Consider the following 14,962-nt stretch of genomic DNA (forward strand, 5'->3'; position numbering starts at 1 on the left):
CTGTGCACCGCACATTGCACGTTGCAAGTTGCATGCTGCGCATTGCACGCCGCACATTGCACGTTGCACGCTGCACGCTGCACGCTGCACACTGCACACTGCGCACTGCACGTTGCACACTGCGCATTGCACGTTGCACGTTGCACGCTGCACGCTGCACACTGCACACTGCGCACTGCACGTTGCACACTGCGCATTGCACGTTGCACGTTGCACGTTGCACGCTGCACGCTGCACACTGCACACTGCGCACCGCACGTTGCACGTTGCACACTGCGCATTGCACGCTGCACGCTGCACACTGCACATTGCACGTTGCATGTTGCACGTTGCATATTGCACGTTGCACGTTGCACACTGCACATTGCACATTGCATGTTGCATGTTGCACATTGCACGTTGCATATTGCACGTTGCATATTGCACGTTGCACGTTGCACACTGCACATTGCACGTTGCACATTGCACGTTGCACGCTGCACGTTGCACGCTGCACATTGCACGTTGCACGCTGCACACTGCACATTGCACGTTGCATGTTGCACGTTGCACGCTGCCCGCCGTGCTTTGCCCGCCGCGCGCTGTGGGGCCGGGCCCCGCCGCCGTGGGGCAGCGCCGTGCGGCGGGCACCTGCTTGTGGCGGCGGCGCTGCCGCGGGCGGGACGGGACGGGACGGGACGGGCTGCGGCTTTTCGGCAGCGGAGCGCCGGGATGCTCCGTGCYCCTTTGCCAAGCCGGGACGCGAGGCACTACGCCTGCGGCACTGTCCTGTCCTGTCTTTTATTTTAATCTCATTTTGAAAAATATCGTGCTGTTTATGAAGTAAACATGCATCTACTAACAAACCCGAAGATAACTTTAACTGAAGATTAAGGGAAGAGATGTTTTCCATTTATTTTTCTGGTCTGTTATTTCCTGCCCTTGGCAGGAGTTTCTTCACTGGGACTTGTTCAAACACCGGTGTTGATGGATTTTGATGTAGCTTTAGGGGTTGCCATTTTGAGTGCTGCCAGCTCTGCTTAGGCCTCCGCTTCCTCTGCCTCTAGACCGCCTAGGTAGGTACCGTCTTGTAGCAACAGCACAGGGAAAAAACAAATGAAAAGGGAAACGTAATTCTGGAAAACAACTTGCCCAAAGAGACTTAGGGTCTTAAATGTCTGGTGGCATTGCCTGGATTTCATGCGAGTGGTGGCCGGGGTTAATTGCTGTTAGGCTGCTGTCCTCTATCTGCTTGTCTAGCTCAGTGATGAGAATGGTAAAAATTGTGGTTAGTCTGCAAAAATAGGAACTGGAGTAATCACTTCTTCCCACTTAATTTTATCACTGTAACTCTCTAGACTTCCTCTCTAGACTTACCATAGAAACTTTATGTGAAAAATGTATATGATATATTCTTGCCTGAGATTGAGGGTAAGGTACTAGAYCTTTACGAATGGTAAATTTTCATGCCCTGATTCCACTTCCAACCGCCTGAATAAATTCRTATGTCATCCTTGAGATGTTTCTAAATTGCATTAAAGTGGCAAATGAGGTCACATTGTGGGATTTAATTTATGAACAATTAGTCTTGCTGCTGTCACCAGAATTATCCTGACAGTGATTATCACCTAAAAGTTGAAAGTGAAGGGCCAGAGAAGCTGTATTTTGATGCATCTCTAATATTGGCTTTTTTTTAAAAAAAAAAAAAAAAAAAAAAAAAAAAAAGGATGAAAGGGATTTTTCTGCTTGAGAAGCAGACAACTGCTCTGCTTCAAAGAAAGGAACTTGATGTTGCTTAACTTGCAGCTGCTGGAGAATTCAGTTTGTATTCTGGTGAATTTTAACATTTTACAAATATTGACAAGCTGCAATAGAAGTAGGCAAATATCATTGCTTCAGTTTAGTTCAAGAGGATRACAAACTACACTAGTTCCTTGCTCTCTTGCTGTTGCTAATCTTCATACCAGGCTTCCCCTGATGTTCAAACTGTCCTTCCTTGTGAGTTCAAGCTGCCAGTTTGGCTGCAAGCAGCTGCTCTTGATGTAGTCAATAGCAGACAAGGCAGTGTTATTCYTAAAAGCTATTTATTTATTGGTCTGCAGTTCCCAACATATGCAGCTGTGAATGGGTTTTCAAGGATCAGATCTCAGTCTGAAATCCTTGAAGGGAGAACCAAAAATGAAACATGCTGCACAGCCAAAACCAGATGCTTTCCTTTGGACCTATGTTTAATTTCCTTACTTTGGTGTTATTTCACTAGTTAGTTATGCTTACTGAGAGAACATTTGAGTTTCTGTGTATATGTATGTAAGGCGTGTGTGTGTGTGTATATATATATGTATATATAAGAATATATAAGGTTTTAGTTCTGCAGCAGACTTGACATTGCTGATTGGATTAAGAACCATGAACTGAAAAGGTTTTTGCTCATACAAGAAGCTAGTTTGAGTTAAACTCTAGGTGTGATGAGGCRGTATGTTAGATCTGTGATTAGTCATCACATGATCTCATGACAGTTGTATCAGCACGTGTATCCTAGAGAGTGAAAGGAGCTGAGAGAAGTATTTGCTGTGTGAGGCACCATGCTGTGAAGAGCTTGCAGAGTATTTATTCTAGAGAGGCAGGTGTTTTCCAGAAATGCAAGTCAGGTGTGAATGTTTTGGGGTGTAACCATCTCTGGGCTCAAGAGATGGTTTGTATTCAAAGCTCTCTGAGGAGTTCCTGTCGTAGCTTTACTGTGGTGCAGCTTCTTTCTCTCTCTGAAAATTAYGTGGTTCACCAAAGCCTGTGCCTGGCCGGCTGCACAGGCAGACTGCCTTGGAATGAAGTTTGGGGTGGTGATAGCCTGCAGGAACACCCTGGCACTCAGGGGGAGGAGGCACAATTTAGCACTTGCTGCTGGCTGGTACAACTACAGTACAGTCTTCTGCAAGTTTGTTTGAGTGAGTYCTGAATTATAAAATGGGGACAAGGGCACTTCCATTTTTCCTAGGGATTTTATGAGGGCAAATAATGATTTCAATATAGAGGGGAGGAAGTGAGGTGCTTAGCCAATTTAGGCAAGATTTTGGCTTAAGATTATTTTGACTTTAAAGTATTCTTCAGTGAGATAGAGAAGAGCCTTCATAGGTGACTCTGTGCAAGCAAAAAAATATTGGTAGCTCAAAATGTTTTTTAGGAGAAAAGGAGAAGAAAGAGAAGCAATAGCTGCAAAAGTCTTTCAAACTGTTTATCTATAGTATGGCTCTTGTGAGTAAACATGTTGAAAATAAATTTCGTCATTAATATTGACACAGTGGTAAGAGATGTGGCCTTGGATAAGAAGGCATAGGAGATAGGTACAGCCAGGATAATGCACTTCTACCACAGATAGTGTTGCATTTGTTTTTTTWAAAAAAATCTCAAATTTAGCTTATTGCTGAAAAATGCCTCAACAGAGCAAGGAACAGGTTGAATCTTGTTGCTGAGAGCCTTGCCTGTATGAGTGCTGCAGGTTCCAAAGCTTGAAGAATTTAAAGTGGGGTTGCATCAAAAAATTTACATTAAATCTTTTCACCTTGCTGCTGCTGTAGAATGGGGTTGCTTCTTCAAGAATTTGACATTGTTTTATTACAGTAAAGGATAGAGAGATTTCCAAAGTTTGATCCTTTTCTAGACATTTTGGAAACTCCATCTACTTTTAAGTTTTACTAGTAGAAGAAATGGTTTGCTGCCTGCTCTATTTATTGCAAATTTTTTTCCATTGTTATGTAACAGGTAATGCTTTGAGTTCTGGTCTATATACATCTAGATTAATTTATCTTCTACAACATTTAAAAAAAGCAGCAATTAAAATAAGTGTTACTTGGAGTGAAGCTCATTTTCCATAGGAGAAGAGGTAGCCAAGGCTACTGAACAAATTTGGATGATGCAGGTGCTCAGTCCAGATAAATTACAACAGTTTGTAGTGTTGGTTACTGAAAACCTCAGACATAAATACAAATTATGAATTAAGCAGTTAATACTACATGTGAATATGCGTATGCTGGCTGCCAGAGTATGAAATAGAGCGTACAAGATCTCACCTTTGCTTATTTACCTAGCTGTTCTTTATCTCCTGAGGATAGGATAAAAAGAAGCTGGCAAGACTCTTAAACCATCTTTTAATTTGCACAAGTCTAAACACTAAGCTATACAAAGACCTGGGCTAAGAATTGGAAATCTCAGCTTTTCCCACTAGTATGTTAGATGACTTACATCAAACAAGAATGCCTTTGCCTTAGTTTCTATCTCTATAAAATGGGCAGAGATTATACTGGCTTCATTTCAAGAGTGCTTTGAGATTTACTCATGACAATTTTAAATACAGAATTAGCTGGTGGACTGCATAATTTTCAGAGTTGTCACCAACTCCATGTCTGTTTCCTGCAAAACCTTGTCATAGATCAATGAATTGATGTCGTCTCTCTTCATCTTAGTCTTCAGACTTTATGTCCACATGCATACAGACACTGCATTCTTATTGTCTGCCCTTTCAAAGGGGATCATTGGAAAGCAGTGAAGATCTGGAGTTACAAGATATGTCTGCTGTCTATAAATACTTCATTTAATTTAGTGGATATTTAAATTTAACTGTCATAGGTCTGAAGAAATTTATATAGGAATACTGGTAAGTGGTAGTATGCTGAATTAGAATACTCAGTTGGCTGCTGTGTCGTATGTGGATTGCAGGCTAACTGGAAAGGTGTATCATGTTAAAATTAGTGCTTGATACTGAACAACTGAGTGAAGTTGAAGTTGTACAAAGCAAGATGTGAGCTTGAAGAGTGATGATTTGTTCTCTATAAACCCTATCTTGAGGATAGAAAAAGCCTTACCATAAGCTTTCGTGTGAGGAGTGGAGAAGTTACAGACCTTGGTCAAAATTAATCTTCCTTGCCTGATGCTCAGTTCTTGTAAGGGCTATTTCTCTTATACTAGTTATAAAGAAAAACAAGAATAATAAGAAACATGCAGACTGCCTCTTTGTATTGTGAGAAGAGGTATAACTACTTTCTAGAGTAGGTGACAAAATTCTTCTAAATATGGTGTCTTATGTTGATACAAACCTAATTACATTAATATGAAGGCCTAAAATGATTTGGACAACTCCTTACACTCACGTGACTGCTCTGGACATCTTGCTGTTTTGAGACGAGAGGTAACTTTACACTGGAACAAATTGCAGGAGCAATGTTCCTGCAGATGCATGTAGACTGAAGGATTTTTACCTAAACTGGGTTCATACCCTCTGGAGCCCCAGGGCTATTTGTTTGAAGAGATATTGCAGAGCTTTGGTAAAATGCAGGTAAGATGGTGCTACTCTAAGTTAGTGTATCTGCAGGCCAATTTAGGCAGGTTCTTAAATATCTTACAGGTCACAGCCAGTTGTCACAGCCAGTGAGAACAGGATGGAGTGTTATCTTCTCTAATAGGCCCTGGTTTTACTATGGTGTATGATGCTAAACCATTCAAAGAAAAAAGATTTGCTTCACGTTATTATATTAACACGTGTTTTAAACTTTATGCTTTGTCTGCTGCTGGATTTGAGGCCCACAGCTAAAACTCCTTTGGAGAGGAGGAAGATTGCTCCTCAGGTTTTGCTTCTGTGGTTGTCTACACTGAATATTTTTTCCCTTTGGTCATGGTGTAGCATATAGGAGTTGTGGACTAGAACTCAGTTGTGCTAGCTGCTGTGCAAACATGACAAAAAGTTCACTTCTTTTTGAAAAACACTGTATATAATTTAGCTACTGTGATAGGACAGTACAAGCCACACTTACAGGTAGCATATTGGCAGCCCAGTAAATATTGTTCTTTTTATGAGTATCAAAACCATAAAGAATTCTAGTTTGGATTTAAAATAATGAAGTGGGATACTTTTACTGATTCTTCTGATGAACTGCTTCTGAACATTAGCATGTTCATGGGAAAAAGCACAAAAGCAACTGAGAAATTTATTAAGATGTTCTTGGCTGATCAATGGTGGRAATAAAGCTCTCGTTACTAAGTAAGAGATCAAGAGAGCATACAGCTTGCACTGTAACAGAACATGAAAACAAGTCCGATGTGGGAAGAACATGGAAGGATGTACAAAGAATGAACTGATATTGATAGACTAGGAGAATTACCCTTGTAGTACTGTAAATTGATTTGAATTCAGCAAGATTACATTTTTCCAAAAAATTAGAAGTTTTTTTTTTCTTTTTAACCTTTGTCACTCACTTCTCTAGCAAAATAAATGCATGGTCCATAGTAACTGAGGAAGCACATTTTGAGAGAGTATGAACACTTTGTTTCAGGCTCGCTGGACTTGATAGCAGGATAGTCACAAATGAGATCTTTGAGACAGGATGAAATGGTGGTTGTAACAGAAGAAATAGGTCAGGATTAGAAGGAAAAGGAGAGAGAGAGAGATCTATGAGTCATCTGTTCATAATTAAGTTAAGGTTTGTGAAAGTGTRCAAGCAGAGGATGTAGGGAGTGGGGGAAAGGAGGAGCAAGGAAAGAGCCCTATCAGCACCCACAGAAATTTAGAGGGTTCCTCCCATGTAAATGCTGAAGGAACAGGTAGAGATGGGAGGGGACTTAGGAGGAACTTTAATTACAAAAGATATGGGAAGGGCCATATTTCAAGAAGAGGATGATTATGATCAAGGTGTGTGATGGTCAGAAAAGATGAAGTTAGAACAGCAGTTCTGAGAATTTAACAAGATTTTGGCCTCTAAGGGTTTTGGTAAGAGCTGTTTCAGGGACAGAAACTCGATTAAATAGGCTGTAAAGATGGACCTGAAGGAGAAGAGCTCCTGACCACTTTTAAACTGTGCATGTGGGAGCAGAGATGAAAGGATAGTTGTTAAAGAGAGGTCAAGAGTTGCTTTTTTAATATCGGGAGTTTAAAATGTATTTTTACACTTTAAGGAAGGAGAGAGAAGCAAATTGAACATAATTTAGGGAGGACTTGGGATATTATCCCAATAAGGTCGTGGGGCAAACAAATGGGTTTGGAGAAGAGAAACACAGTTTGATAATTGAAGATATGGAGAAGATGAGAATTGTAGCTGTTGAGGAGATAGGTAAAGTTACTTGTTGCTAACAAGTACAGAGGCAGCTTTAAAGAATCTTGTGCTTTCCTGCTAAAGCTAAGCAGGCTTTTAGTGATGGTCTGGCAAAGCAAGGGCTACATTGTGACAATTTAGCAATTACTGTTTTCTAACTGGAAAAGCTGAAATGCTGTAAGTTATTCTAAATGATGTTTAGATCCTAAAACAAGAATAAAAAAAAAATACTTCCAGCAGATTTTCAACTATTTGAATTCCCAAATTTCATTTCATTTTAATATTTCAGTTTTATCCTCATATTTCAAGTTGAGATTGGGGTTTTAGCSTCTGCATCTGTTGTCCAACTCTTCCTGGTGAATTGTGTAGATATGCGAAAAAAGGCTATTTATATAGAATGGCTTTTCCTCTTTACTGTCTCAGTGCATTTTCTCTGTAGCTACTTATTACTTGTTTCATTGTGTATTTGTAATGCACTGGTAAGTGTTTACGGTATCTGGCTTGCTGACAGAAATGTAAACATGCACAAACAGTGATACAGAAGTTAATAAATATTTTTGTTTACTTTACAGATGAGACCTTTGCATGCTGTTTTTTTGGAAGAAGAGGTCAAAGAAAATGGATAGTTATTCAGACTTCAATGCAAAGAACCTCTCATCTTCAGCTAATATGTCCATTTCTTTGCCTGGGCAAATTGGACTCAATACCACCAGTAGTCCTCCATCTATGTCAATAAGCAGGCTTTTCCCAGCACTCTTAGAATGCTTCGGAATAATTCTCTGTGGGTACATAGCTGGAAGAGCCAACATTATCACATCGACTCAGGCCAAAGGACTGGGAAATTTTGTCTCCCGTTTTGCACTCCCAGCTCTGYTGTTCAAAAACATGGTGGTACTTAACTTTTCTGATGTGAATTGGTCTTTTCTGTACAGTATATTAGTTGCCAAAGCTTCTGTATTTATCTTAGTCTGCATTTTAACATTGTTGGTGGCCAGTCCTGAGAATCGATTTAGCAAAGCAGGTTTGTTTCCTATTTTTGCTACACAAAGCAATGACTTTGCACTGGGATATCCAATAGGTAAGTAGCTACTTATGCTTTCTTTTTTAAATTATTTTTCATTGCTCTAGACAATTTAGCTTTCACGTTTCTATAGTTTGAAATAAACTTCTAAACTGAAGTTGTGAACATACATAAACCATTTTCGAAGTCACATCTCTTGAGGAAATTCTTAAATAAATAAACAACCCTCAGATTATATACTTTGTAGTATGAGAAGAAAACTGTTAACTGGCATGAATGAGACAAAATTTAAAACAATCTGACTGTAGCTGTCTATGACTAAGTGATCTGGCCATATTAAGTTAAATCAGATTTTTTTWAAAAAAAACGTAATATATCCTTTTAAAATTGGTATGAACTACCTTATACTTACTGCACGTTAAGAATGTCCRTATGAAAAATTACCAGACTTGCTCTGCAGAGCAAAATTCCTTTCTGTACAAACTATGAGCCTGTAAGTGTGGCTTCTGAAATACCTGTAGTGTTTGTTTTTACTAATTTGGTATTAACTGTTGATCTGGCTCAAGGAAATCATCTAGCATAACATTGGTGTCTACCTGTTGTGACATTCACCTGTTGAAACTTTTAATCTGTTCAGAAGAAACATCCAATTTCTGTAGTACTTAAAATATCTTAGTTTATGTTGCAAAAATCAAGTTTTATCCACTGGTCTTTGTTCTATTGTAACGAGTAGACATGTGAGTAGAATATGTCTTGGGAAGGAAAGAATACTTTTAAAAGCAAGATTATTGTATGATTTGTAGTAATTTGCATTTGTTTGTCTCAAATTGGAATTTCTTATGACTGTGATGATGCCTGTAATGATTCTTAGTATGTGCAGGTAACCATCAGTCCAGTGTAGTAAAAAAAAAAAAAAAAAAAAAAAAAAAAAAAAAAGCATTCAGAGTATAACTTGTATAGCTGTGTACACTTTTTTTTTGTAAGCCTATATTTGAATTTCAAGCAATATAAATTATTAAACTTAATTTTATCTCAATCTATAAGGCTATTAATTTCTTCCCTTTTTTTAAGCAAGATTTCTTTTTCCTTTTTTCTGCTAATGGTTTGTTGATACACTTTTAGCCATATGTACCATGATACTTAAGAAACAGTCTATAGTTGGGGCAGGTTTCTTCTGCCTACTGCTGTCTGAAATGCAGTAGTTGATACCTCCTTTGGGAGATTGTTCTGTGCCAGCGTAGCCTGTGGGCTACCTCTCACTTGGCTGACTTCTGTAGCTGATGTGGAAAAGCACACTGCAATCACCAGCAATTCCAAAATAGACCTCGAGTGGATGGCATTTGGAGAAGATGCCAGGACCCTACTGTATTTGTTCACTGCTCCCTGAAGAGAAAGTACTCTATGCCTCTCAAATGCTCTTGAGATTACTCTTATCATCCAGACAAGGTTATGAATAAAGACAGGAAACAAGTTTGTTCTAGCAAAGTAAAAAGCAAGATATTTAATTACAGAATTGAAAATACAGTTATGAAACAGAAGCTTAGACATGCAATTCCAGATTATATTTTGCAACAAATAGCTCCATATTTTAGTTAAACTTGAGGAGTTGGCAGCCTTGTTCTTCCTGCTCCAGGGCAGTATGCTCAGGAAAATCCCAAATCTTTCTCATTCTCCTAAAGATTGCTGAATATGAATAAAATATAGATAAAAGCAGTTGCTGCCTTTTTCTTCCATAGACCAAAATAGCATGTTTCCCTCAGTTGCTTCTTCTGAGACCTATTCTTCTGATTTTTCCCCAAGAGGAATAGCACAAATAGGGCTGTGAGGATTACGTCTTTGGTTTCTTGGCCTTGGATTACAATGCCAGTTAAGGTTTCTCTCTCTTCCTTTGACCTTCTCTCTGTGTYCACTTCCACTGTATCTTTCTAGTTAAAAACATCTTTCTACTTTGAGTGACTTTCACATCAGTTTACTTTTTTCAAATATTTTGCTACTTTTAAGATGGTTTATTTCATAATTCCGACACATGCTTGTTACCAAATTTAAAAAATTTTAGTTCATTAAGAGCTTTTGCAGAATGCCTAACACTATAATAATAGAGGTTATAAACACTTTAGAGTTCTTTATTTCTTAGACCTGTTTTCTTTCCTTGTTCTTTCCTTTCTCCTCTTCTCCCATCCCCAAACTTGTGCCATGGTTGGGCTTTTGCTGTCACATGTGCAGCCTTTTTACTGTTAGGGGCTTGTCTGAAGTGTTTGGAAGACTAGGCTACACAAAAAATGCCTCTTTGTTTTTGTTTTGTTTTGTTTGTGGGGTTTTCTTTTCTTTTCTTTTCTTTTTCTTTCTTTATACTTATGGTTATAGGTAATGTTCTGTATAGATTTAGAGGAAAACTTGATGTTTTAATGGAAATAGACAGCAGCAGTGAAAACAAATTTTTTTGTGATTTAAACTTCCTCAAAGGAAAAGGTCAGAGGGTTTCTCCTGTAAATAAGCATACAGTTTAAAGGAACAGTCAATGAGTACTCCTGCAATGGGATAGCTTTCCTTGAAAATGGCAGAATGGGAATTRTCAGAGCAAATTGTCAGAATTGTCAGAACAAAAGATGTTTTGTCAATATATATAAAGAAGTAGATCCGTGAGCAGAGCTGCTCTTATTTTTTTCTCTGCATATGCTACTCTGTTCTGTATTCAACCACAAAAAAAATGAAGTTGYGTAAGTGCCGTTGTTACTTATAGTCACATAAAGTACAACTCAAACTTCTACAAGCATRTCATTTTTTTTTAATGCATTATGGCAGATATTAATGGCAGATACTCTTTACTGTACATGTTGAAACTAAGTCATTGTTAGACAGGMTCTGAAGTTTTTATTATTCATCTGGAAGAAGTATACCGAGGACTCCTAGAAGTAATGCAGTTCATTGTGTTACAATTGTTGCAAATTTAGGATCCTTTATTTCAGCATAGCAGCATAGCATAGCTGAATTCCTTTCACTTTTCCTGTAACCATTGCTAATAACTTAAGCACTCTGAATAACATTAATTATGTGAAATGCAGAAGCTCTGAATAGAAGTGAGGTGCTTAATCTAGTAATGTAAGGAAAATATCTGAAGGAGGACTCTTGTAAGTAGATATTCTTCTAAAACCAGAAGTATTCTGAAAGTATTTTGACTTGTTGCTCCCACCTGATATTCTTGGTTTTGGAGAGACTAGTTTGTTAAAAGGATCAAGCAGCTCTCTGCTTCGGCTAACGTATTCAGAAAACTTGTTATTGTCTCTCACAAAAGGTTTATCCTGACATCATTTACTATTACAAAATTGTTACTGAGAAATGAAGTTGAGACTTTTTTTTCTTCCTTTATTTTGTGTCAGATGTTATTTTGAAGTCATGCCTGTATAAATAGATTTCAATTTACATACAAAAATGTCTATCCCAGTTGTAGCTAGGAAAAGGAGGTCATTTTTAAGATTTTTCCTTCATAATGCTTTTTTGCATGTCTGAAAAATTATTCTTGATAACAGTTCAAACATACACAATCAGATCAGAAAGTTGAGGTTTGTATGCTGATTTTTAATTTTTTCTTAGCACTAACTGAGGTGTTAGTGTTCAGTTGCCACATAATGTCTCTTGTGGACCCTACTTCTGGCAGTTTTTAGTTCAGTAAAATAGAAGCATATATACGTGTGTGTGTATATTTATATAAGTACATATATACATAAATACACGCACATTGTATATATTTATGTAAAATCTGCATTATATTCTCTACCGCTGTTTGTGGAACTTGCAAGAATCATGTAACGTTCATGCAGCTTAAGCTGCATGCTTAAGAGTAGTGACAGAAATACTTGGATGAACCTTTTTTATAGGGATGGCTGGGCCTGAGAAGCTTAATTTTGTGTTTCCTGTTGTTGCACCAGATTGGTGGAAATGTTGAAACCTTCAAAAACCATTGACTCTGCCTCAAATAGCTTATCTGACATAAGAAAGAGGATGTAAGGAGCACTATAAGAATGGCAAAATCTATGATTTCTTGATTAAGCTGATAACTAGCCAATGTAATGTATATTCTCATTCTTTTTCCAGACAAACCACGTAAATCAGAGAAGAGGTGAATGGCTTAATCTTCAGAGTCAGCAAATACAACATAGCTGTGTCTCTCTGAAAATTAATTGCTTAGCCAGGGTCACAAAAACAAGTTGCGCTCTGAAACCAGAACTACAGTCATAGCTCTCGTCCTGTGTAGTTCCACAGAACTAATTAATAATTTTATTCTAATATATTTTTTATTTTATTATTAATTTGTTGTGTTTTATGTAATAAGTGTAGAAAGATTACACTTGACTTACCCATTGATAACTGGTCACCTTTCAGAGACATAAGACTTTTTCTAAGATGACCAACAACTTGCATCCTGCAAATATGCTTGTGTTTCTCCACAACTCTCCCATGCTCTCAGGGAGAAAAATTGCCTTGTTTAGCATTTGGGATGAATCAAATGGCATGTGGGATTATTTACATTGCTTAGCAATATTAGAATCCTTGTTTCAGAATKATTTTATTTTCAGTACCTATAGAATATTCATAGAATCATTAAATAGTACTGGATAGTTCATCTTTGATCTTTAGTATATTCATTATGTGACTATGGCCTAATGGCGAATAGATGTACTTTTTGTAACTGTATCTTACATCAGCTGTAAATGCTATTGGTTCTGAAGGATAAGGCTATTTTTTTTTTTCTAGTTTTCAGACAACAAAAACTAATTTCAATATTAATTTATTTTGGAGCTGATATATTATCACTCACTACTTCTCGTTTCCTGTTTTCTAGTTGAAGCTTTATATCAAACCACTTACCCAGAATATCTCCAGTACATTTACCTAGTGGCTCCAATATCTCTTATGATGTTAAACCCCCTTGGGTTTATCTTCTGTGAAATCCAGAAGTGGAGGGATAATCGCACTATGTCGCACAGCAAAATGAAAATAGTGGGCCTAGCGCTCCTTCGAGTTTTGCAGAACCCAATTGTATTCATGGTCTTCATAGGAATTGCCTCAAACTTTATTCTTGGCCAGAAGATTCCAGAATATCTTGAAAACTTCCTCGATGGACTAGGCAGTTCATTTTCTGGCTCTGCCCTTTTTTATCTTGGACTAACTATGGTGGGACAGACAAAAAAAGTGACAAAGAATATGTTTGTTGCACTGATCCTTCTCATCACAGCTAAACTGTAAGTTCAGCTTATTACTTATGCGTTTTTTGTTCTTTAAAATATTTTGGTATGTTTAATCTGTGAATATACTGATCAGATAGCTTTGCTCTCACTCGTTGTAGTGGTACTAAGCTTCACTTYAAGGATTTTGGATGATAGTATATTACTATTAACTTAAAAAGTTAGTCAAACCACAAACCTGTTGTCAAACTCTGCAATGAAAAAAAAAATAAAGCTTTTATGGCTTCATGAACTGTTTGCAGGTTTTTCATCATATCGCTGTTTGGAAAATTAGTGGCTTAAAATTTGCTGATTAAATAGTTAGACAACRGTAAATGTAAGTATTACTTGATTAACCTTTGCATTTTCTTTGGATTAGACGATATATCTCTAAATTGGTTGGTTTTGCTCGCTCTGTCTTTAAATCTCCCAAACTATTTTGAGCTTAAAAATAATCACATCACACTCTTAAACTGTCTGATATTTGAGCTAGAATAAAAGATAACTTTTATATAGAGCTTATGCTGTCATTATCTTCCCTTGAGTATAGCTCAGTTGCTGGTGAATTAAATATTTTATTTGCTATGGAGCTAAGTTTGCATAATGAAACTATTATTTTGATTAAATATGTACTGTAAAATTTGAAGATATGAAAATTCTATAAAAATTTGAAGATTTGAGTATCAGTACAATTAATTCATTAAAATAATTAAATAAAAATAATTAAAGTAATTAAAAATTTCTAAATAGATCAATGATACAGGTGCTAAGAACATGGGAAAAACGAATGGTGGTTAATATTATCACTTTGCTTTACTGGTGAGTCTATGTATTTCTACATAAGGSTCGAATAGCAAGTCTTTGTAAAATCTGAGATATTGCTAAAGGCAAACAGAATAGCATCAATCGAGGTTCTTTTGCTGGGCAAAGAATTTCAGAACTGAATACTTAAACTTGAGTCCGTGATTCATGTTAGAGGTCTTAATAATGTGGTCTGATTTTCATAGCTGATGACTGATTGTGGCTGCTACTAATTTAACAGTTGAAAATTGAATTTTGTTTTTATATTTTACATTTTGAAAACTAAGTCATACAAAGAAGGTATCTCTGACCATTAGAAAATGTATTTATATCCCAGAAATTAATTGGTGTGTTTTTTAACATTTCCTTTTATATATATTTAGTTTAAATTCTGACCAAATTTGGAAGCAAGTGGTAAATGTCGTAGTAGCAGTAAAGGCAATCATTAAAAGTGATATCATTATTTGACTTATCAGGAATAGTATTCAGACAGGCCTTAAATGTCAGTTAGTTCCTTTTCTGAGCAAAGAGGAGTCCAAGCCTATAGGCTGAGTAATTTTTTTTCCCTCTTTTCAGACTTCTAATGCCATTTCTCTGTAGAGAAATGGTGGAACTCTTGGACAAGAATGAYGACGTAGTCAATCATACCAGTTTATCAAACTATGCATTTCTTTATGGAGTCTTTCCAGCAGCACCTGGCGTGGCGATCTTTGCAACTCAATTCAACATGGAAGTAGGAATTGTATGTATCTTTATCAGTATATGTATGCTCTTTATCAGTATATTGTATGCTCTTTATCAGTTTGTATTAATTTTGAACTTAATTTTATAGATCAACAGGTTTTAAAAAACTTGTTGAAATT

The 14,962-nt window shown here is 37.1% G+C and overlaps 1 protein-coding gene across 2 annotated transcripts in view; it reads left to right on the plus strand.

Annotated features, from left to right (window-relative positions):
- GPR155 (G protein-coupled receptor 155) overlaps positions 1–14,962 on the plus strand; it is a 36,185-nt gene that overhangs the window by 3,758 nt on the left and 17,465 nt on the right. The window contains exons 1-4 of one of the 2 annotated variants that reach the window (XM_085322765.1): positions 717–1,055; positions 7,628–8,133; positions 12,917–13,316; positions 14,676–14,841. In XM_085322765.1, coding sequence (XP_085178891.1) covers positions 7,641–8,133; positions 12,917–13,316; positions 14,676–14,841 — 1,059 coding nt within the window. In that variant the 5' untranslated portion in view covers positions 717–1,055; positions 7,628–7,640. Of the gene's footprint in view, positions 1–716; positions 1,056–7,627; positions 8,134–12,916; positions 13,317–14,675; positions 14,842–14,962 lie in introns of those variants that run through there. The other variant, XM_085322772.1, reaches the window with a different exon arrangement.

The sequence above is a fragment of the Rhea americana genome, unplaced genomic scaffold (assembly GCF_003343005.1).
Source record: "Rhea americana isolate MKP2758 unplaced genomic scaffold, rheAme1 scaffold_12, whole genome shotgun sequence".
Taxonomy (NCBI): domain Eukaryota; kingdom Metazoa; phylum Chordata; class Aves; order Rheiformes; family Rheidae; genus Rhea; species Rhea americana.